This window comes from Drosophila yakuba, chromosome 2L (genome assembly GCF_016746365.2).
Source record: "Drosophila yakuba strain Tai18E2 chromosome 2L, Prin_Dyak_Tai18E2_2.1, whole genome shotgun sequence".
NCBI classification, from domain to species: domain Eukaryota; kingdom Metazoa; phylum Arthropoda; class Insecta; order Diptera; family Drosophilidae; genus Drosophila; species Drosophila yakuba.
The window spans coordinates 19245960-19266874 of record NC_052527.2 but is presented as its reverse complement, the minus strand read 5'-3'; the positions used below and the strand labels follow the sequence as shown (position 1 = coordinate 19266874).

The 20915-nt window shown below is 39.4% G+C and overlaps 5 protein-coding genes and 1 long non-coding RNA gene across 6 annotated transcripts in view; 3 read left to right on the top strand and 3 right to left on the bottom strand.

Moving 5' to 3' along the window:
• Nucleotides 1-710: 710 nt before the first annotated feature.
• On the bottom strand, nt 711-2471 carry LOC120320806. Its single transcript, XM_039371459.2, has 2 exons — nt 2200-2471; nt 711-788 (listed from the first exon to the last, which is right to left on the bottom strand). The coding sequence occupies exon 1, from the start codon at nt 2332-2334 to the stop codon at nt 2206-2208; it is 129 nt and encodes a 42-aa protein (XP_039227393.1). The 5' UTR covers nt 2335-2471; the 3' UTR covers nt 711-788; nt 2200-2205.
• A 133-nt stretch (nt 2472-2604) lies between these two features.
• LOC26536243 lies at nt 2605-7059 on the top strand. The gene is made up of 2 exons (XR_001454398.2): nt 2605-3821; nt 3924-7059. It is a non-coding gene; the product is annotated as an uncharacterized LOC26536243 (long non-coding RNA).
• A 1209-nt stretch (nt 7060-8268) lies between these two features.
• LOC6528939 lies at nt 8269-9753 on the top strand. Its single transcript, XM_002089935.3, has 2 exons — nt 8269-8483; nt 8560-9753. The coding sequence occupies exons 1-2, from the start codon at nt 8418-8420 to the stop codon at nt 9568-9570; spliced, it is 1077 nt and encodes a 358-aa protein (XP_002089971.1). The 5' UTR covers nt 8269-8417; the 3' UTR covers nt 9571-9753.
• Nucleotides 9733-12175, bottom strand: LOC6528938 (cdc25-like protein phosphatase twine). The gene is made up of 2 exons (XM_002089934.4): nt 11866-12175; nt 9733-11789 (listed from the first exon to the last, which is right to left on the bottom strand). Exon 2 carries the CDS (start codon nt 11787-11789, stop codon nt 10512-10514), a length of 1278 nt encoding a protein of 425 aa, XP_002089970.1. The 5' UTR covers nt 11866-12175; the 3' UTR covers nt 9733-10511.
• A 235-nt stretch (nt 12176-12410) lies between these two features.
• Nucleotides 12411-13782, top strand: LOC6528937 (WD repeat domain-containing protein 83). The gene is made up of 5 exons (XM_002089933.3): nt 12411-12568; nt 12625-12743; nt 12803-12875; nt 12946-13476; nt 13547-13782. Exons 1-5 carry the CDS (start codon nt 12490-12492, stop codon nt 13669-13671), a joined length of 927 nt encoding a protein of 308 aa, XP_002089969.1. The 5' UTR covers nt 12411-12489; the 3' UTR covers nt 13672-13782.
• Nucleotides 13783-15504: 1722 nt separating this feature from the next.
• Nucleotides 15505-20915, bottom strand: part of LOC6528936 — a 29671-nt gene continuing 24260 nt past the window's right edge. The window contains exon 3 of the mRNA XM_002089932.4: nt 15505-17198. Within this exon, the coding sequence (XP_002089968.1) occupies nt 15699-17198 (1500 nt within the window). The 3' untranslated portion in view covers nt 15505-15698. The remainder of the gene's footprint in view (nt 17199-20915) is intronic.

Below are 20915 nucleotides of genomic sequence, written 5' to 3'. Positions count from 1 at the left end.
CTGAAAAAGGTTTTCCCGTTAAGTGTCACACGTATTTGAAACTAAAATGATTTGGGCTCAGTTTTAGGTTTGTTTTCGAAAATATTACAACTTTTTCTAGGATTCGTTGATAAAAACTTAAATATTTCTTTGCTGTGATATTAGTTGTGATCACCGCGATGCTTTAAATTTAGTTTTCCTTGTTCTCTCGCATAGATTAACAGTGTTTGGCTAATTGGGCCGCTGCTGTCGCGATGTCAGCTGATCCGTATACGGTATAATGCTGATCGTATCCACACCACTTATCGATGTCGACTTTAGTGGTCACTCAGGCTATCTCCGCCTTTATGTAGGATTCCTTACCTGCAAAGAGTGAGACTAGATTGAGTTAAATTCCAGACAAATCTGGTGCAAGTCGGTTTAAGCTTCTTTCTCGCGACTCCCATTGTTCATTTAATTGAAAACAATTCGTGGGAAACTAAAAAACAATTTAGCTCAATTACACGCAATGAAATAATTGAGACATTCGCCATTTTCGTCGCGTACGACACTTTTGTCTACGATGTTCTTCGGGTCGGGTCAAGCCGCCAATTGTCCAGAAAGGTCACAGTGCTTTGTTCAGAGTAAGTCAAGTGACCTTTCTATCGCCACCCACTCCTGTACCGCTCGTGCCACTTGAGCTAATTAATTAAGCAAGAAGTCCATATACTGCGAAAATAATCCATACTCACTTTTTATTTGTGCTGTGCCTGGCAGTATTCTGCACTGTCTAGATGAAACTCCATAGATGTGGGAAGAGGTCTAACCAACTGCAATAAGAAATAAAATGTTAAGACAACATTCGGTATAACATTTAAATGAAATGAACATTGACAACAAAGCTAGAAATATATTTGTAGAAATTGATTAGACAACGCTTTGCAACCAACTAATCAAGAGACTGCTTGAAAACATTTCCAGCTAAAAGCTTTTTGTGAGAAATAAATTCTCATTGTATACAAAAAAAGGATTGCAAGTCTCTTACAAAAAAGAGCATGAAAATGCAAACCGTAAAAATATAAATTAAAACAAAACTGCTGTATTACAATTGAAATAATTATAAAGTTAGGGCTCACTTTGTACGTAACGCATATCTTATAATGTGTAAACAGGTCCGTAAAAACCTAAAAAGCAATCATTAATTGGCAACCAAAATACCCATTTTAAAATAATAAAAGCAGGGTTCTTTAATAAACTGAAATTTATTCTGCGAAAACAAGAGAACAAACGCAAGAAAAATCTTTAAAATAAATTTTAAGTGTATTGGTCGTCTGCTGTCTCAAAAATGATTAAAAATATTCCCAAAAAGTGATCTAAGATAAAGTCTGCTCATTTCCACAACCGTTTACATTATTTATATTCCGCTGAGGATCGTGAAAAGCATATGTATAAAATGAGTTCACAAATAAAGACCGAAGCAGAACAATGATTGTATAATATGTATATTGCATATATACGCGTATATCTACACAACGCGATAACTCTTTAAGCAAATATTCCATTTTCTATGGCCCCAGTGCGACCTGTGTTTATTTTTGCACTTTTGCCTAAAGTAGGCGAATATTTTACTTAAAAATTGGACAGGCTCTTCAGGCAAAGGCATTTAGATTATGGTATGTATTGGGGAATCCAATGTGGAATAGCTAGTGATATTGAAACGCGTGAAACTAATTAATAAGCGGGTGCAAAAAAAAGATATACAAGTGGGAAACCTTGTTGATAGAACTGAAAACTTTCACTTTATCTCGGCATGCACCTAGTATATACCAGTACATTCTAGATTTATCAGTCTGTGTGTTTACCTAATGACACGGTAAGCAACAACACTTTTTGTTGATGCTATATTTCCCAGTCTGTTTTTACTTGTGACTTATGCAATGTATTTTTTGTTTTGCGTCTTGGCGAAATTGAAAAGTCACAAAAGCAAATATATATGTAAATATCTATATGTACATAGGACATTCCCTATGCATTTAAGCAAATACAGCGATTAGTTGCTGATTACGACGGAGCTTGTAACGCGGTGATATGGACTCCCGATTAGATATCGACAGGTGTTTGCCATAACACAATAATCGATTTTATCCGCGGTTCGGAGAGCTTTCTCTCAAATCAGTTACTTAGAAACTACTGAAGATTGACTTCCACTTCCTGTCTTGCCAGTTGACAAATTTAAATTACCTATCGTTAATCGCCCGTAATGCGGCGAGATAGGATCTCGATTAAATATCGACAAGTGTCGATTCTGAGACGTTGATCGATTACGATTACCACACTAAGTAGACGCGTATTGCTGCGCGATGAGCACTCTCTCATGTTTTGCTATCGACTGGCGATTGCCAACTCATCGCCGCCCATTTTACGCCACGGAAACGATTGCTCCGTCCGGCAGTAAGTCTCCATTGCCGGAGAGAGCGGAGAGAGTAGTGACGCACAACTCTCCAATCGCTCACGCAGAGAGGTTTGCTTTCTGACCCTCCACCCTCCACCATACTACTCCCACAAAAAATTATCTTACAGTCTGGTGCATATTTAAAGCACTTTAAAAGGTCTGTTACGCTAAAACAATAGAGGCAGAAAAAATATAAACAAATTGCTCTGTTAGTTTTCCTTCTCTGCTGTTATATAAAAGTTGAAAAGTTTAATACACCGTAAAAAGGAGAATTTTGTGCTTACTAACAACGTTTAAATTTCAAAGTCTTTTTTTATAAAGCATGAGTTTCCTTCATTGAATAATGTTGAAATTATCAAATCCGATTCACAAAGTAAAATAAAACAAAAATAATATATTTTTGTGTTCTGTTCTATTTAATTAAAGATCTTATATGTTTTCTTTTCCGCTTTGTCTGCGTAATAAAGATCACTTAAAGTTTCAAAAATAATTTAGAAGTTTGATTATATCTGTGTCGCAAAATTAAAGATAATTTTGAAGAGAACCAAATAATATTGACATTAATTAACCAAGCGAATATTTTTATTTATTACCAATACAAATTATACATTTCATTAAGGGATTGGTATTTCAAAATGCTTGAATGGACAAAGACATAAAACTCGTAGGATATTCAAATTTTAGACTCTAGCCTAAATGGTAAAGCTTTTTTATTCGGGTAATTAATTATTAATAAGATCTGAAATATATATGGTTTTTTTTTGACTGGCTACCTGTCTTTTAATGTGTACAAACACAGCTAAGGAAAGTTTCGGAGGCAAATTATAACTTTTACGGGATGCCAAGGTCAGTGGTCAGTCGTTATTTAAGGGCAATAAACAAAGCTAAATGCAGTTTATAATATGCACAGTTAATGAAGGCTACAGCGCACACAAACGTGTAACTTAATATGAAATTAGTGTTACGGTTAAACCAGTTGAATATAATCAAGATGTAGGCAAATGGCATGACTACACTAATACCAAAGTACTGCTTTATTGTTACTTGTTATATACATATGTAACTACGTATTTGTTCCACTTGAATGCGCCTCGCTACATACACAGATTTCCAAATACATTTTTCCAATCTGGTAGTTCATCTTAATGTCTTTGGGGAAATCAAACATTTGATTTCTCTTCTGTTAATAAATGTAAATCAACGTAAATTTATTCCTGCAATTAGGTAAAGCTTCTTAACCCACTATTGTATGTTCGAAAAATATTCCTTTTTTTCTTTTATTCCCTGCGAGCTAGCAGATGGTTTTGTCGGAGTGAAAAGTTGATGGCACTTTCCCCAAACAGGACCAGACAACTTAGACAGAGGGCCAGACAAAAGGAAACAAAGAACAAGGAACCGATGAAATCTGGAGGTAAGAAAGAAAACCGAATTGAATGCCGGGTGTCTGACTTTGGATTCGGGGTTCAAAGTACTTCGATTCCCTTCAGTTTCCTTTAGTTTCATTCTTTATTAGTGTTTTTCAGGTTTTTATTTAGACTTCGACTGCAATCTTGGTAAACCAGACCGCCGACCGATTTCCGCGAGTAATCGCTTTCCTGCAACAGCAGCAGTAAATGGTTGTAAACAAATTGAAAATGACTAACGGTCGGGAAATGTGATGAGGGTAAGTGCCACTCAAGCCTCAACTTACTAAGCTAATGCTGTCTACAGGTGTCAATAAAACCAGAGACGTGCCGAAAAAGCCAGACACAACGCAGACGACACAACCAATACATTAAATTGATTTTGCCATCTATACATACATTAGGCACGACTAGTAGACTAAACACAAACAAAATATTTCACTAGAGTCGTGCAGGAATACTAAGACAGTTATACAAGATTTATTGATCAATTTATGAAGTGCATTTCAAACTTCTTAAAATAAATTTATAATCAATGAAGATTGCTCTAGATATAGCAAAAACCATTTTTTTTACTTCCATAACTAGAAGGCTGAGTTTTGTTCACCTTAGATATTTGCGGCACGCTTTCAGATCTAGAAGGTATGAGTATTAGGAAATATACAGCAAAAAAACAGAGCCACATTGCTTTGCTTCGTGCACCGCAAGCGACTCAAAATGAGACTGCGACAAAGCTCGGGCTATTGATTTTGCGACTACTAATGGAGGAGGGGCGATGTCCAAGTCTCAACACCAACTCCCAATCCGCTATTTCGTTATTTCGCCATTACGAAAATTTTGAGTTCGCCCCGAAGCTTCCTGCAGCAACCAGAAGGCGGTGAAATGGGCAGGAAGGAAATGGCGGACACGGGGAAAACTAGGATCTCAAACCGCCTCTTAGTTGCCAAGTGGTCGCGCTGTTTTTCGTGACGCACCAGGCGGCGGCTTCTCATGCGTCACCAACGTCTTTTAATAGGAAAACAGCTGTTGTTGTTTGGCTTTGATCAAATGCAACCAAAACAAAAATAAACAATCTTGTCTTGTTATTGGAATTATCAATTGCATGTCTTCTGCACAAATTGCAGGTCCTTCAAGGTTGATTTATAGACAAGGAGTACACCAGCAAAATGTCATTTTACTAGTTAGTTTTGGGTTTTGTGCCTTAACCAAGGGCAGGCCAAAACTATTGGGGACAAACAGCGCCGCATTTATCGCACTATATTTAGAACCCGGGGTGGTCGGTGGTGTGTGAGCGGTGACATTTCCCCTTTTTACACCAATCTACCACCCTCCACCACCCACTGAGGTTTGTAAATTGTATTGCATGCTTTGTTGTTTGCTTTTTGGTCTATTTTTGGATATGACATGTATTGGTGAAATTCTGCACACAAGCTGCCAAAACGTGACAGCAGTAAAAATATCGAACAACGATATATAACCGCGAAAAGAAGTCTGAAAGCTCCCAACTCTCATGCTATTTCTCAATTTCTAATTAACGACTTCTTAAGTGCAAGTGTATTTAATTGGACAGCAGAAGTATTCAAGCTGCGCTTCATTCAAGATGTTCCGAGACCCAATAAGTTTAACTAAATCAAAATGACCTTAAACAAATTGCTGGAGGCAGTTTAATGTCCCAACGTATTGCTGAACATTTCAAGGAATTCAATTGGCGTTCGATTGTATGCGTGGGAATATGGAATATTTAAGAACTGGCGGAAAGCAGATAAACCCAGACAACAAAATACAAACAGCTGGAATACAAAATTACCAAGTGGCGTATACGTAATCTCTATCCTGAGTTAAGGTAGATGTACTCTTCATAAGAAAATGAAATTATAAGCAATGTTAGATTGGCATTCAAACTCGAAAATTGTATGTATATATGATTAAAAGGAACTCTACTCTACTAAATAATTGGGGGTTTGGTAAATGGTGTGTCAAGGGATGACTTCTTTTTGTATCTGAAGTGTAAGTTCGTTTGGTATATTCTTTATAAGGCCAAACCGGATTTTTAAAATGTTCCCCTGGTTGATACGCTTATCTCGTCGCTCTTGTGTTATCACGGATAAATAAAAAGAGAGAATAAAACTGAATAAGCTTTTTTTTTTGTTTGTATTGCCGGGCCGGGGCAATATCATTGAACTTGTTCAAGGACAAGAGACCCCAAACGGAAATAAAACGGAAAGAGCACAAGAAATCTGACAGGAGAATCGGTTGAATAATGAATATCGTTAGGATTTTCAACAACGATTGGAACATAAATGAAATTCCTGTGCGTATGGCTCAGAATCAGTTGCCGGGTTCTATTTTAATTTCTCTTTCAAATCCAATTGACGCATTTTACTGATATCGATTAGCAAGATCAAGATAAACACAGGTAGAAAATGCGAAAACTCGAGATAACAGCAAATCACAGCCAAACCTTGTTAAGTGACTGATTGTAAAATTAAAAACTATGAAGGAAGGCAATCTTTTCACAACAACTTTGCTACGTCCAAATTTGCTCAGTATAAAATGCAAACTGATTTGGTTGGTTCGGTCAAAAACCGTTTCTCTCGGCAATGTCTTTTGTTTACTGTTTGCTGTCTCGCTTTGATTAATATAGATCTGCCTTAAATGTCTTCAACAGATTAGATAATAGATAAAACTACGTGTATGTACACTGCAAATGACGTATGAAGATGATTAAAACTGCCAAAAAAGAAAACCAAACTTCACTAGTGCAGTGCAAAATAGTTTTCGTACCGTCCTGGTTCCATTCGGATGATAAAAGTGGGTCAGCTAACATCTTCTTTCAACTGGCGAGGGCAGTTAACCAGGTAACTGGGTCAAATGAAAGTAAAATGCGTGAAGTTACCAATTTATTTTAAGTATATGATTGCTGTGAATGATACTAAATAGGCCATGACTTTTCTATACGTTTTATGTATGTAAACAAAGCAGGATTTTTTTTGCTCTTGACTACTTTAATTGCGAACGAGAAAAATTATTCATTGGAGCTACGAGGTATTATTGGTATTTCAAATAATGCATTTGAAAAGTTCTTATGTTCATTACTAATTAAAATTTTAATTTCCTTAATTTTATTTATAAAAAATGTAAACACAAGTATGTTTATGTTCTTCTTACAAGATGGCGAGACATATTATGTGACTTGGCAACTTTTTTACAAATTCTTATTTTCCAATTTCCTTATAATAATACTTAGTTTAATTGTTAATAGCGTTTAAACACACAAATATAAATGTACATCGTTTGTAAAAATGTAAAAAAAAAATTATAATACAAACTCTACAAACTATTTTTAAAATTGAAATAATTCTTACGAATATTTTTGAAAAAAAAACAAAAACCACTTTGAAATTGTTTAACCGAAAAATATTGAATGTAAATGCCAACACACACAAGCTCACATACATGGGAGCGTTCATTGTCGTTCGACACTATTTATGCAACAAAAATGTATCATTTAAATACTTGCGGTTTTAGCCGAACCCCTCCCACACTTACCACAATTGCCATACACATTTGAGTATAACTTTTGAAGCTTTTTCGTTGCTTTTCGTGCACGAGAAAATTGAATTCACGTCCACACGCACACTCTGACGCACCGCGATACTCTCACCGACACGATTTCCACGAATGCAAGTGCCTTGTGTGTGTTTATTTTACGGCACAGCTATTGCTTTTTTGGCAACTGTAAATTGACTATATCTTTAGTTAAGTGTTTTACATAAAATAAGATTGGTAAACGTTGGTTTTTTGGCTACCTTAATGGGAAATTCGTCTGCAGCTTAACCTCAAATTACTTTGTCTGTGACACACGCACACACACGGTCAGCGCGGGGCGGAACTAACGGTATAAAATTAAACAATAAATTTAACTTGAATTAATCAGCCGAAAATAATATGTGTAGTTTCCAGCACGGATTGCACAATTTTTTCTACCGATTTCCAAGCGCAAAGTACTTGTAATCGAAGTAGGCGTTGCGAACACTTCGGTCGTTTGTGTTAGTAGACACCGATATACTCTCAAATATTCGATTGGGCCGATAGTTTCGAATGCTGTTTGGTATTTTAATACCCTTATTTACTCGATGCTTAATCGATTGTGGTCATAATCGATATTTTTTAATAATTTATTTTGAAATCTATTTTCAAGGAAAAGGTTTGTGTGTTTCATCAATAATGGAAGGAGAGGGCTTAAATGAACTTATACATATTTTATTATAAATATAACCGAAAATTTTTTGCAAAAGCATATATTTTGCAAGTATACACCAACTAATTAATAAAAGGATATACCTATTGATCACATATTTTATTTTATTATTCTTATACTAGGCTCCCTTATCTTGATTCCAGGAGTGCTCCTTTCGAGAATATCCCCATTAAAATTCACTGTATAGAAAGGAGCTACCCTACTATTTATGTAGTACCGCACAAGCAAGCGGCGATCTGAATTAGTCATCTTATTTCTCGCCGACAATAGTGAAGATCATATACCAACAATTTTGAACGCTTTACTTCGAAGAACCTTAAATCGCCGAATTATCCTAAAGGGAATGTCCAAGCGAAAGGCCGAGGGCGCACAATCCGACAAAATGGCAACCGCAGAGAAAGTACCACAGGTATTAAAGGGGAACTACAAACGTATAAAAATAAACAAAAACAGTTTGCTAACAATAACAATCATAACCTCGACAGAATGATTATACCATTGGCTTGGTGGATCCTGTGAAGGATTACCAAAAGCTCATAGAAACACGCGTACAGGTAGACGAAATCGTGGATGATGATGTCACCAAGGAGAATTTCGATCGAACAGCTGCATCGGCACGTGACGTCATCTGGCGGCTGATATTCGACGAGGACGGTACCTCGCAATCAAACACGGAGAAGGCCAGCCAATTGCTGGAGGAATACCGTGGTGACGCCTGCTTCTACGACCCGATGCCCTACAACGAGTGGATTGTCAAGCTGAGGGATGAGGTTCTGAAGAGGGAGCTCCTTGACTTTTGGCGTGATGTCCTGGTGAAGAAGCAACTGGGACCTTGTTGGTCACGCGACTGTGATCTCTTTGACAGCGACGACACCCCGCCATTGGAGTTCTACGCCCACGCCGGATGTACGGCTCCATTTGCAGCCAGCTTAAAGGTGCGCGCTGCACAAGAGCAGGCTTCACAGAATCAGGATGAGGCAGCGGTGTCCACCACACCGGGTGAACTCAGTACCGACGATGCCGCCGCCCGGTCCGGTGACTTTGAGGCCACCCTGACCAAAGAAAATCCTCTCGAAGAATACCGCTCGCTAATGAAGCGCTTTGTTCTGGCCAAAGTCATTGTACCGGACAGCGTTCACCAGGCCAGCGTTAATAAGATAGCGGCAGCCGCCAGGGAGATCATCTGGAAGCTTCTCTTCGATGGCACACCATCGGCGGAGGATCAGAACAAGGCCGCCGAGCTGCTGCAGGAGTACAAGGGGGATGCTGGATTTTATGGTCCAGATGACTACAACGATTGGATTTTCAAGCTGAGGGATGAGGTTCTTACCAAAGAGCTTCTCGACTTTTGGCGCGAGAAGATGGTGAAAATGGAACTGGGTCCCAGTTGCGCCCGGGATTCCGACTATTACGACTACGAGGATCCCCTTCCTTTGGAGTTTTACGAAAAGGCCGGTTGCAAGGCTCCTTTTGAAGCCACTTTTAATGATGATTAGTACCGCATTCTAAGTCTTTAATGAGTTAAGAACCTTATAAATAATCAAACACAAGTTCGATGTTACAAAAAACGTGCTCTCCTTATGTGCTAAAGCACATGTTTTGATCGGTATCTCTGAAAGCGCAGAAATTGTTAATCAAAAATGAATAAAATAAGCTTCTTTTATAACTGTTCCGGATAATTGGTCCTTTTTATTATAGATTAGTAACAAATTATTTATTCTCCTCATGTTTCTTTAATATTATAAAGTAATTAAAAATCTGTAATATATATAAAATATAAATTTAGTGATTGGGGAATATTTTTCTTCATTACCACTTGTCATTGAATTTAAAATTTGTATAAAGTATTCTTATATCTTCAGTTCTATTTAAACATTATTTATCACCAAACTTTGAAATTGTTAATTATATGCTTGTTTTTTTCAATAAATAGTTTCACCATAGTTTGTATACATAACCTATTTTTGTAATTTCCTTTGGAGTTCTTAAATCTAAAATGCTTTATGATTCAATACATTTTTTTTCCATAATTAAATCAATTTGGTTTATTAAAACAAAAATTAAACACGAAATACTTTCTTAAATTAACTTTTAAATTCCGAACACAAAAATAAACTATAATTAATTTTGAAACTCTCACATTCACTGACTAGAGAACACCTATCCATTTTCTGTTCTTGTTCCCATATTTGGTGGTTCTGTTTTGGCCTTTGTGTTGTTCACACAGCGCGGAACAAAATCCAGAATCAGGAACTAAATAAATATAAAGTGCTTTCACAACATTTGAACAACGCAACAAGAAATCAACCTAAAAATTTGCGTCCTTAAATAATACAAACTATTCTACGAGTAAAAGCAGCCATAGGTCCTCATTGAGATCTTTGTGAGCTTAGGGCAGGCGGATCGTATCGAGAATTATATCTATAGCTTAAAAACATCACTCGGCGTAGAGCAATCGAGAACGAGACTTTCGAAGGCCCCGAGAGCCTCCACCGCCGATCCCACTGTCTCCGCTCTCGCTACATTGCCAGGACTTGGTCTTGGCCCGAAAATATCGGAACTCATCATTGTGCGCCGGGGCGAGCATTGGCACATAATGACTGGGCTGGCATAGCTGCGAGTAGAGGCCGAAGAACTCCTTGTACCCATTGTGCAAGATATAAAGTTCAGGGTAGTCCAGTGCTGGATAGTTGTGGGCATGATGACTTCTGTCGTTGCTTCGGAGGAAGCGCAATAGCTTGGGACCCCGTTCTGAAGAAAACTCACAGTGGAACACATAGATGCGACGATCTTCCTGATTGGAGGTCAGCGTGGGAAACGACTCCTGTATCTGTCCACGTGTGTACAAATTCTTGGCCCCTTGTATGTGTCCGCCAAGGAATTCGTACGGATAACGGCAGTCTATGATCTCGTAGCCGCCCTGGCTTCCCAATTGATCAGCAAACTCGCCCTGAATGAGTCTGGCCAACGTGTCACTGGAGATGGTCTTTAGATCACGATGCCTTATGCCTGTCGCCAAACAGGGCAGTGTACATGGCTTGCTCAGATCTCCGATTAACTCTGGTTCATCACCCAATGCGCTCATGATCTCGGCGTCGTTCATTGAGAGCGTTTTCCGTTGCAGCTTCTTGACGGGCATGTTGCTCTCCTGATCCTGTGTTTGAACTGGGTCCTCTGTTTGTTCATTGGGATACATGCTTAAGCAACGACGCAGAGAACCTTTTTTGTTGGACGACTCCTCTAAATTGCTTTCAGTCTTCAGCTGTCCGCTAAGAAGGACTTCCAGGTCATCGGGCAACTCAAGATTGTTATTCTCGGCTGATTCCATTTCGAACATGGCCATATACTCATCATCCAGGGAGTTGCCCGACTCGTAACTCGAGCAAGAGCTACTGAAGCTGCTGAGGGTTCGCGAGGACAGGCTTTTAAAGGTATTTAGGCTCTTGGTGGTTGGAATTCTTTGGGTGGACTTGGGAGTGCCTTCCAGGCGGGCTCCCTGCATATTCTGCGATAATTCGGTGATGGGCGATAGAATGGCGCTGGTGAGAACATGCCGCTTGAGAATCCTTTGCAAAGGACTCTCCTGCACGGATGACTTGCGTCTCTTGGCCTGGTAATCCACATCACTATCATGGGGTTCTAAATTCATCTGACCACACGCTCCACTTTCCTCATCTTCTTCCTCCACATCGAGCAACAGCCGCTTGCTGGCCATCTGTGAATTAAAAAACAAAGTTTTTTCGTCAGCTGTAAACCGCCAGAATCAGCTGAATTTTCGGAATTGTTCTTACCCGGATATATTTTCGCTATACGTAACTATTGGAAAGTCCAGACTTTGGGTTCCAGCGTGCGTAGTGACTTTGATTGCCAAATCCTTGGCGTTTTTTTGTTCTGGCCACTTGTTCGTTTCGCTTTTGCCGGTCAACTTTATTGACGCCTTTATCAATTCCCCATCCTACCCTTACGAACTCACCACCTGCTAACACACCACTGTGCCATAAATAAACAGCGCGCTTAAATTTAAATTGATTGTTTAATTTTTTGGGCTATTTGCATGGCTGGTTAAACTATATATGTCAAAAACGAATGAAATGTTGTGGATTTGTGTTATTTAAAGTGCTCAGCCATCTTAAAAATGTTTCCTACAAAAATATATGTTCAAAGGACCATCAGTGGGCGATTCTTTTAAAATATTGGTAATAAGAAACAACAAAGAATCAGCCATCAATTAATATGCTAGCTAACAATTAATTAGTTTAAAAGGTGTAGAACCATTTTTTTAAGAGATTAAAAAAGATTTTACAATAATTATTACTATAACCTTTTTTTATTAGAAAATTCAAAAAGAACGATTTCCCACTTATTACGTCTGGTCACACTGCCCGTTTGTTTATATTTTTCTTGCTTCTAAAAATATGCCGGAATTCGAGAACCTTAATGTAAAAACCACAATTGACTGCAAGCAAGGAGCAGTGCGAGCTGTGCGCTATAATGGTTAGTGGATGGATTCCTGCGCCTGATAATACTATTTGAACTTTATTAAAATTTAGTCGATGGCACCTATTGCTTGAGCTGTGGATCCGACAAGAAGATAAAGCTGTGGAATCCGGTATCAGGATTACTTCTTAAGACTTATGGCGGTCATGCGGATGAAGTCACTGATGCGGCGGTACAGTCTTATAATTTATTTACCTAAAACGCTCAGTAAACTACCTCGGCATGTTGCAGGGAAGCTGTGATAGTAGCTATATTGTTTCCGCCAGCTTGGACAAGAGCATTATCTACTGGGATGTTTCCACAGGTGAGTTTTAAGCACTTCTCAACTCGGTTTCAAAGAGCACCAATTATTGCTAATGTGCCGTCCAATTTAGGAGCTCCAGTTCGGCGGCTACGCAGCCACGCCGGCGGTGTACGATGCGTCTGCTTCAACGAGGACTCCTCCATAGCCATTTCTGGGGGTCGAGATAATGTCGTGATGTGCTGGGACATTCGAACGCGTCGCCTGGATCCCGTTCAGGTAATGAAGGAGGCTCGAGACTGCATCACCACTGTGGCAACCAACGAGAATCGGATTTACGCCGCCTCTTTGGATGGATGTGTGAGGACCTACGATATTCGGGTGGGCGAACTAACCTGCGACAAGGTTGGTGAACCCATCACTTATCTGGCGCAGACGCGCGACGAGCAATGTCTAGTGGCCGGTTGTCAGGATAGCGTGGTGCGACTGCTGGACTGTGAGACTGGGGGATTACTCTCCGAGTACAGGGGCCATCGCGGCGATGACTACCACATCGAGTGTGGAATACTGTCCAACGATGCTCATATAGTCACGGGATCTAGTGATGGAGACGCCTTTGTGTACGACCTGCTCGAAGGGAAAATACTGCAGCGCATTCGCATAAGTAATGAAATTGTTCAACTTTGTTAATATGTATATATTAACTTATTGGTTTTCCTTTTTATACACGACAGGTGATAATGGTGGTGTCGTCCACTCTTTAGCCTCTCATCCCAAGCGACAGGAAATGATTTTTGCCAGACGTCGGGACATGTATGTCTTCTCAACAGATTTGCAAATCGAAGAGGAGCAATTATAAGTTATAGTGCTGTATAGTTTTAAAGCTAGCGATATTATTAATATAGTTACCTAGATAATATGTTTTATAAATAAAACAAAAGGACGCTTTCGGAAGCCCGTCTTAAACTTAGTAAAAAGCCTTTAAAACAACCACATAAAAAAACGTCCAAAATAAAAAAATATATTGTTTTGTTGAGGGAAAAAGGAAAAACCATTTATTTGACATAATTTTTTGTTTTCATAGAGCATGAATGTATGTAGTAATATGTGTTTGTTTTCGAATGATCTGGCTTATATATTCTTCACGATTTCTTTTCCTTTAACTATAAACGGGCTGCATAAATTTCCTTAATCAAATATTTCGAATGCGGGCAAGTGGGCGAGCAGGCGTGGTTGATAAAATTGAGCTGCCTACATGCATTAGCTGTATCTTTCATCATTCTCATAGTCTCTCTCCTTGTGAGGAAATGCGGGACGCCTAGTCGCGGCAACGCTGCGCAAAGAAGAGCTTCTTCATTTCGAATCGGGTCTCTACAGTGGCGCCCGAGCAGGAACACTTGGTGTCCTAGCTGGTAGCCATGACACTTGTTGAACAAAGTTAAGAAACTGAAATTGCACAGCGCAGACGCAGCTTGGCGAAGGGAGACAGCTGCAACATTGGCCTCTAGCTCACACGTGCGCATTCTTTCGTTGAAAAGGGGTGTTGTGGGTGGGGGTAAGTGGGATTAAGGGACTCTGGTCAAACTCTCTGAACCTGTCTTACTTAGGTTACTAAAGCATATTAAATATGTATGCAAAGTATTTGTTTATAGTAGTTAAGTAGTAATATTATGTAATGTTCCGTTACTTATGTTCGTATGTACGCTGCATGTATTATTTATATATGTTGTGGTAGGTATGCGTAATTTGTATATAATTTATATTTATATAATAGTTTATATAATAAACGATTTTCACTTGCTCTTAATTTTGTTTTTCGTTTTGCATTTTATATCTTTTCCTTTAGAATGTTATAATTTTTTTGTTTTCGTTTTTTTTTTTTTTTTGCATTGTTTAATATTTACCGCCTACGCTCATCGATCGCTTACATAATTAGACTTAAAATTTTTTACACAAATATATCAACAAAAACTCAATATGTTCCATTCAAAGTAAAAATTAATGATAAGAAAAAATAATTTAAAAAAAGATAAAAATTAATGCGATGGTGTATATAGAGTTCAAGGAATCATCAATTAATTTTGCTTAAACAATTTCGGCATCTCTCAAGGATCGATTTTTTTCGCACTTGCGAATGCATGCAATTCAAAAACATTAACCAAACAAAATTCATAATTGTATGTCTATTTGCGTTATTTTTTCTTTTGTACTCTGTTTTGTTTCGGTTTCGTTTTTTGTCGTTATGCTGTTGCCTGCTGCACTATTATGTTTTTCAAAATCAATTGCTCAGTTGTATTTTATGTTTCCTTAGTTATTTCTAGTTTCTTAACCAATAAATGAACAAATGGTATTTGTATTTTACTCTTTGCATTTAATTACAGTGGCTGTATGTATGTATTGTGATTTCTTGGCGATTGAAGCTTGGAAAAAGAGGTCTGGTTTAGTTTGAAATTAAATTATAATTATCCCAAAAATACAAAAATTGTTTAGGTCTGCTTGGTATATCATGCTTAGTTTGTTGTTTGTTTCGTTAAACTCTCACTAATTTACATTCTTTTGCCTCTGCCTCTGTTTGGTAACAGTCTCTTTTACAATTCTGTGGCTGCTGCTGACGATGCTACTATTTTTACTGCTTACAATAAGGTTACTATTCTTACTGTTACTGTTACGTTGCCTGGAGGCAGCCAATTGATTTTGCTTAGTAAATTGTTGTTGAGTGGTTGCGGTTGATTTTGTCGGTGTGGTTGTTGAGTCCTGGCGAGCGCCTTTAATACTAGCTCGTGCTCCAGTTACAGCTCCTGCCCCACGGTGGGCGCCACATCTTCCTCCTGCTTTTACTCCAGCTCCATTATTGCCCGATCCCGCTCCCGTATTGGGGCCATTGAATCAGGACGACGGCAACTGCTTGGCCACTATTACGCCCGGTCGGCACTGCTTCAAGGATGTGGTGATGGTCAATTGCTGGGCGCCACCGCTGCCATTGCTGCCAGTTATTATGGCGCCCGTTGAGGAGCCCGCTGGTAAATGGCTGCCGCTTCCATGACCGCCCGTCGTTTGCACCTTGAAGATCGCCGTCGGCGTGACCGCTGTACTGCTGCTGCTTGTGGAGACCAATCCGCCAGCATCCTTGGCCGTCTTGGCCGTAATGATGACCTGCTTGTTGCCGCCGCTCTTAAGTTGAAGGAAGGGTCGCAGCTCCGCCAGCGCAGCATGCTGCTTGCCTGTGGTGGTGAGGGCCAGCGGGGCATCTTGCGCCAGACGATGGTGTTGCAGCTGCTGGTGGTGTACTCCAGACATTTGGTGGTGATGCTGCTGGAGATTCTGCTGTTGGCCAAACTTCTCTTGGCCCCCACTGCCGTCCGCAAAGAGGTGGTCGCCCTCCAGATGCCTGATGGCCTGGACAATGGTCTCCAGATTCTGGCGATGTGGATGCTGGTAGTGTGTTGCGGTCTGCATCAATGGCAGATCGTGCTTCTCCGCCTTCACCTTGACAATCTTCTCGTGGATGCGTTCCACCTCCACCTTGGGCGTGGCCTTGATCGCCGCCTGCAAAATTGGCTGCAGCATTGCAGCACTCGACGTACATCCTTCGGCATAGGCTTTGGCAATTGCGTTCACGTTCACCTCGTTTTCGGACTCCGTCGAGCTGTTTGACGACAGGATGACCTCCTCGTGCACCTGATCCTCGGTTATGATCTCAGCAGCAGCATCGGCCTCTAGTTCCTCGATGCTGGAGCACACGACCACCTGCTGCTGCCCAGTCATTTCATCGATTTCAACATAAGAGACTGTTCCGCCAAGTTCCTCCAAATCCTCGCTGCGCACAAAGTTATCGGTGTGCTCGATGACCTCGCGTGGAATGTAGGCGCCACTACTACCCCCGGATGCGGCGGCCACAGCAGTTCCGGGCGGTGCGGTTGCCACACTGTACAGCTGTCGCTTGATCATCTGCAACTCATCCTCGAGGAGTCGCCGCAGACTGCGTTCCTTCTCCAACTGTTTTTTTGACTCATGGAGCTCCTTGGCCGCCAGAAGGGTAGCATTGCTCAGTTTGGTTGCCGCCGCTCCACCGGCTGTCAGCAGAGTCATCGGTTCTGGGGACATCGAGCCTAGACCTTCGTCGGAACTGTCGCTAATCGCCTGGATGTTGATCACGTTGTCAGTGAGCTTGCGCTTCTTGATGGCCACCGCCGTGGAGTTGCCCCCGTTGGTATTGGAGTCATTGTAGTTTCCGCCGGAGTTGCTACCACCACCTTCGCCGGAACCGCCGCCTCCGGCCTCGTGCTCGCCCACCTGTCGCTTCAGTTCACTGTTCTGGGTCAGCAGCTGCGTTTTCTGATTTTCCAGTTCCACAATGTATTGGAAGGTCTGTTGCAGAATGGCAGCCTAGAAATAATAAGTACGAAAAGATTAATCTACATACTAAAGATGTGCATACATTAACATATTGAAAGCTTGGTACAAGGTCGTTTTTAATAGGATATAATACATAAGTTTACAGCTATGAGCGTATAATTGGCACAAAAAAATTTTTTTTTTTTATTTGCGTATTGCACAAAAAGTTCGATGCATAGACTCGAAATTTTGGATGTAGCTGATGACTGTACAAATGCGCAATACAAATAACCGTTATTTGTCCCGTTACAGTTTTCGGTTCTTTTTTGGCATTCGTTTTTGTTTAAACACAGACAATTTTTAATGCTCACATAATTGGCACACATTCCTATTAACGCAGATTCTTTTGTACAGAGCACATGTTTGGTCACATTTTGCTATTATTTACTAAGTTTACATTAATTTAAAGCAGATTTAGCTAAAATGGGTAGTGGAAAAAGTTGCACTGTGGAGGAACGTAAGGTAATTTACAAACTGAAGCAATCAGGTAAAAAACCAGGTAAAATTGCGAAAATCATGGAATGCTCCCAAAAGAAGGTATACAATGCACTTGCACTGGTCGAGGAGAATCCCATATTTTTGGAAAAAAATAAGATTCGGAAGCAAAGGCCACGAAAAACCGATCATTCTATGGACAGGTCAATAGTTTTAAAGAGCAGAGGTGACCCTTTTAAATCTGCTCGCGAAATCTGTGTGGAAATAAATGCTGATTATGGCGTGAACTTGTCCAGGACACTTGTAGATATATTAAAAAACACAATGGAGCCATATGCATTTGAAAACATGCCCGTTAAGTGGACATTTATGCATGATAACGGACCCAAAGCATTCCTCAAAAATTGTGAAGAAGTGGTTGCAGGAGGAGAAAATAAAGGTTTTAGATTGGCCAGCACAAAGTCCAGACTTGAATCCATTCGAAAACCTTTATAACGATGTAAAAGTGGCCATTTCTCAAAAAAAATTTAAAAATTTTAATGATTTGTGGATGGGTGTTGAAGAAGCTTGGAATTCTATCCCCAAGGATCGGTGGCAAAAGCTGGTGGAGAGTATGAGCAGCAGATGTGAAGCAGTACTTCGAAATAATGGTTACAGTACCAAGTACTAATACCAAGAAAAACTACGAATTCAAAATAATAATAGTTTTAATTTTATAACAATTTAAATGGATCTGTGCCAATTATATGAGCAGGCAACTTTTGATTTTTTTTGAATATTTTGAAAATATCTTTTGAAATTTTATGTTAATTTGAAATTTTTCTTTTTTATTTAAGAGCCCACAGCATAGGCTTAAAAATGTAATTTCAGTTTGTTTCTTTTCATCAACATTTAATAAAAAAAAATTGTTTTTTATACGTAAATTTTTTTGTGCCAATTATCCGCCCATACTGTATATTTTATATTTAAATATTTAACTTCTCTTTTTAACTAATTTTTAACTTGTTCATTTTTATTTACCCTTCCAATCGAAGGTTAAGAGTCATCATGTAGCTACATTTTTGTTTATCAATCGCATACAAGAGAATGACCATTAAGTTGGGGAAGTTATTAGCCCTTATATCGACCCTCCTGTCTTTTTGCTCCACAAAAGAAGTCATTGAGAAAATCACACGCATAGAGTATTTGCATTTGTGGGGAAAGAGAAGAAAATGAAGGAACACCAAATAAGAGGAGGATGATAATAGCGAAGCATAGTTGCTGAGAGAGCACTTAATTGCAACCACACATAACACATACATAAGTGCCTTTTTGCTTTTGCATTTTCCCTTGTCATTTTTTGTTTTCTTCTTTCCGATGTTTATAGTAAACAGTGTAGTAAAGCTGAGAACAACAAGCTCGCCTTACGAAAGGGTTAAGGAACTGGGTGTCCTTCAAAGTGCGCGCACTATTTAAATCTCACTTTTTGCGAAACTGTCTGGAAAAAAGCGTGGGAAGTTAATGTAGTAAGAAAGAAAGAGAAAAGAATGGGGATCATTGATGCAAATCTGGCAAAGGCAAAAATTAAACCTGTGTTTTCTAAAGTCTCAGATGGCTCAAAATTAACAAAAATTTTCATTTCCATTTGAATAACCTTATACTTCATTCGGAAAAAAAGCATGCATAAGTCATACTTTTTTCATTTTAATTTTTTACAAAGACAATACTCATGGCAAAGGAATGCCTTTGCATTCTTCAGACTTTGATTAAAAAACAATAAATCTCGGTTTTAATGCAGTTCTGTTTTTTTTTTTTTGTTGTTGTTGCTAAAAACTTGTTTCAATTTCGGTTTGTTGTCGGAGGTCACTACTAAAAAGCAATAATAACAACTAAAAGATGGCCAAGCCAAGAGACAACAACAACAATGGTCTGCCGGCATCGCACAGCTGCTCTCGCTCTCTACCTCTCTCGTCGCTCTCTCTCCACATCTGTAGGTAATTTTCCCCTTCCACACAATTGCACAGATGGCAGTTGTTATTGTTGTTACTCCGCTTCAGAGAGAGCATGTTGTGTACAGTTTTCTCTGGTTTATTATTGTTGTTTCCAGTAGTAATCGTACCCAAGCGATTTTCAATCTTATATTCCCCATCCCGACATATCTTTCGATATCTATTTCTATCGCCAGACGGCGGCATTGCATTGTCGTGCGCATATCTTATAAGAAATAATCGGCAGCCAGCGGCAAAAGCGAGAATAAATCAAACAGCAAATTTAAGTTTTCTAGCTGCGTTTTTTGTTGTTGGACACAAAGGTCGTTCATTGACTTGTCTATTGGAAATCGTTGTAGGCATGGAAACTATTGGAAAGATAAGAAGAAGCGGCAGTTAATGTTGCCGCTTTGTCTGATAAGCTGTTGTACTTTAAAATAATGACCAAGCGGTCGTGTGTGTCAAGGTGTATGTAATAATTATTCGTTTATATGTAGGTAAATAAAAATAACTTCATTTAATATATTTCTAAGTTTTAGTTATGCCTGGTCAAGAAAACTACAGCATAAGAAAATTATTCAAAGGACTCAAAAACAACTCTTTACTGTATTAACAAAGAGACGTAGATACCATATACATTGCTTTTTCTGAAGTAAAAAATAAAAAATACCATTCTATTCATTGTTTGTCTTTTGATTTGCAATCACTTGCTAAGAAGAATCTTTCGAATGCACTTGTTCTTGGATCCGATTGGAACAATCATATGCTGTCTGAATGGTCTTTTCACCCATTCCGCGTCATATGCTTCTCTATCCCCCTCCCACTCGCACACGATAGCTCTTACTAGCCGGCAGTTGGGGCCTTGGCTAATAAGAAAATGTCGTTGCCTTCTCAATTATAGTTGTTCTTGCTGGGGAAAAAAATATTGCCGGCATGAAAAATCTACCACCGTTTATATCAGTGTGTGTAAGCAAAAGGCAAAGTCAAAAGCAAAACCACATAAACAAAGCAAAGAAAACAGCGGACGAAAAAAAGACGATCAAACTGGCGGGTCCAACAAGAATCCAATTCAGAGCGAACACAAACCAACCAACAAAGCGACAATACACAACAGACGACCGCTTTTGCGGTGACTGTACTTTTTTCCAACAAGAAGCCAGCAACAGTTCCAATACGAAGTGTTTCAATATTCGCCGGCGTCGTCGTCGTCGTCACAAATGTTGCTAGAGAGTCGCTCTCTTGCTTTTGCTCTCCCACTCTCCTTCTTCAGTTAGGGGTAATTGTATAACGTTAGAGCGAGATGGCC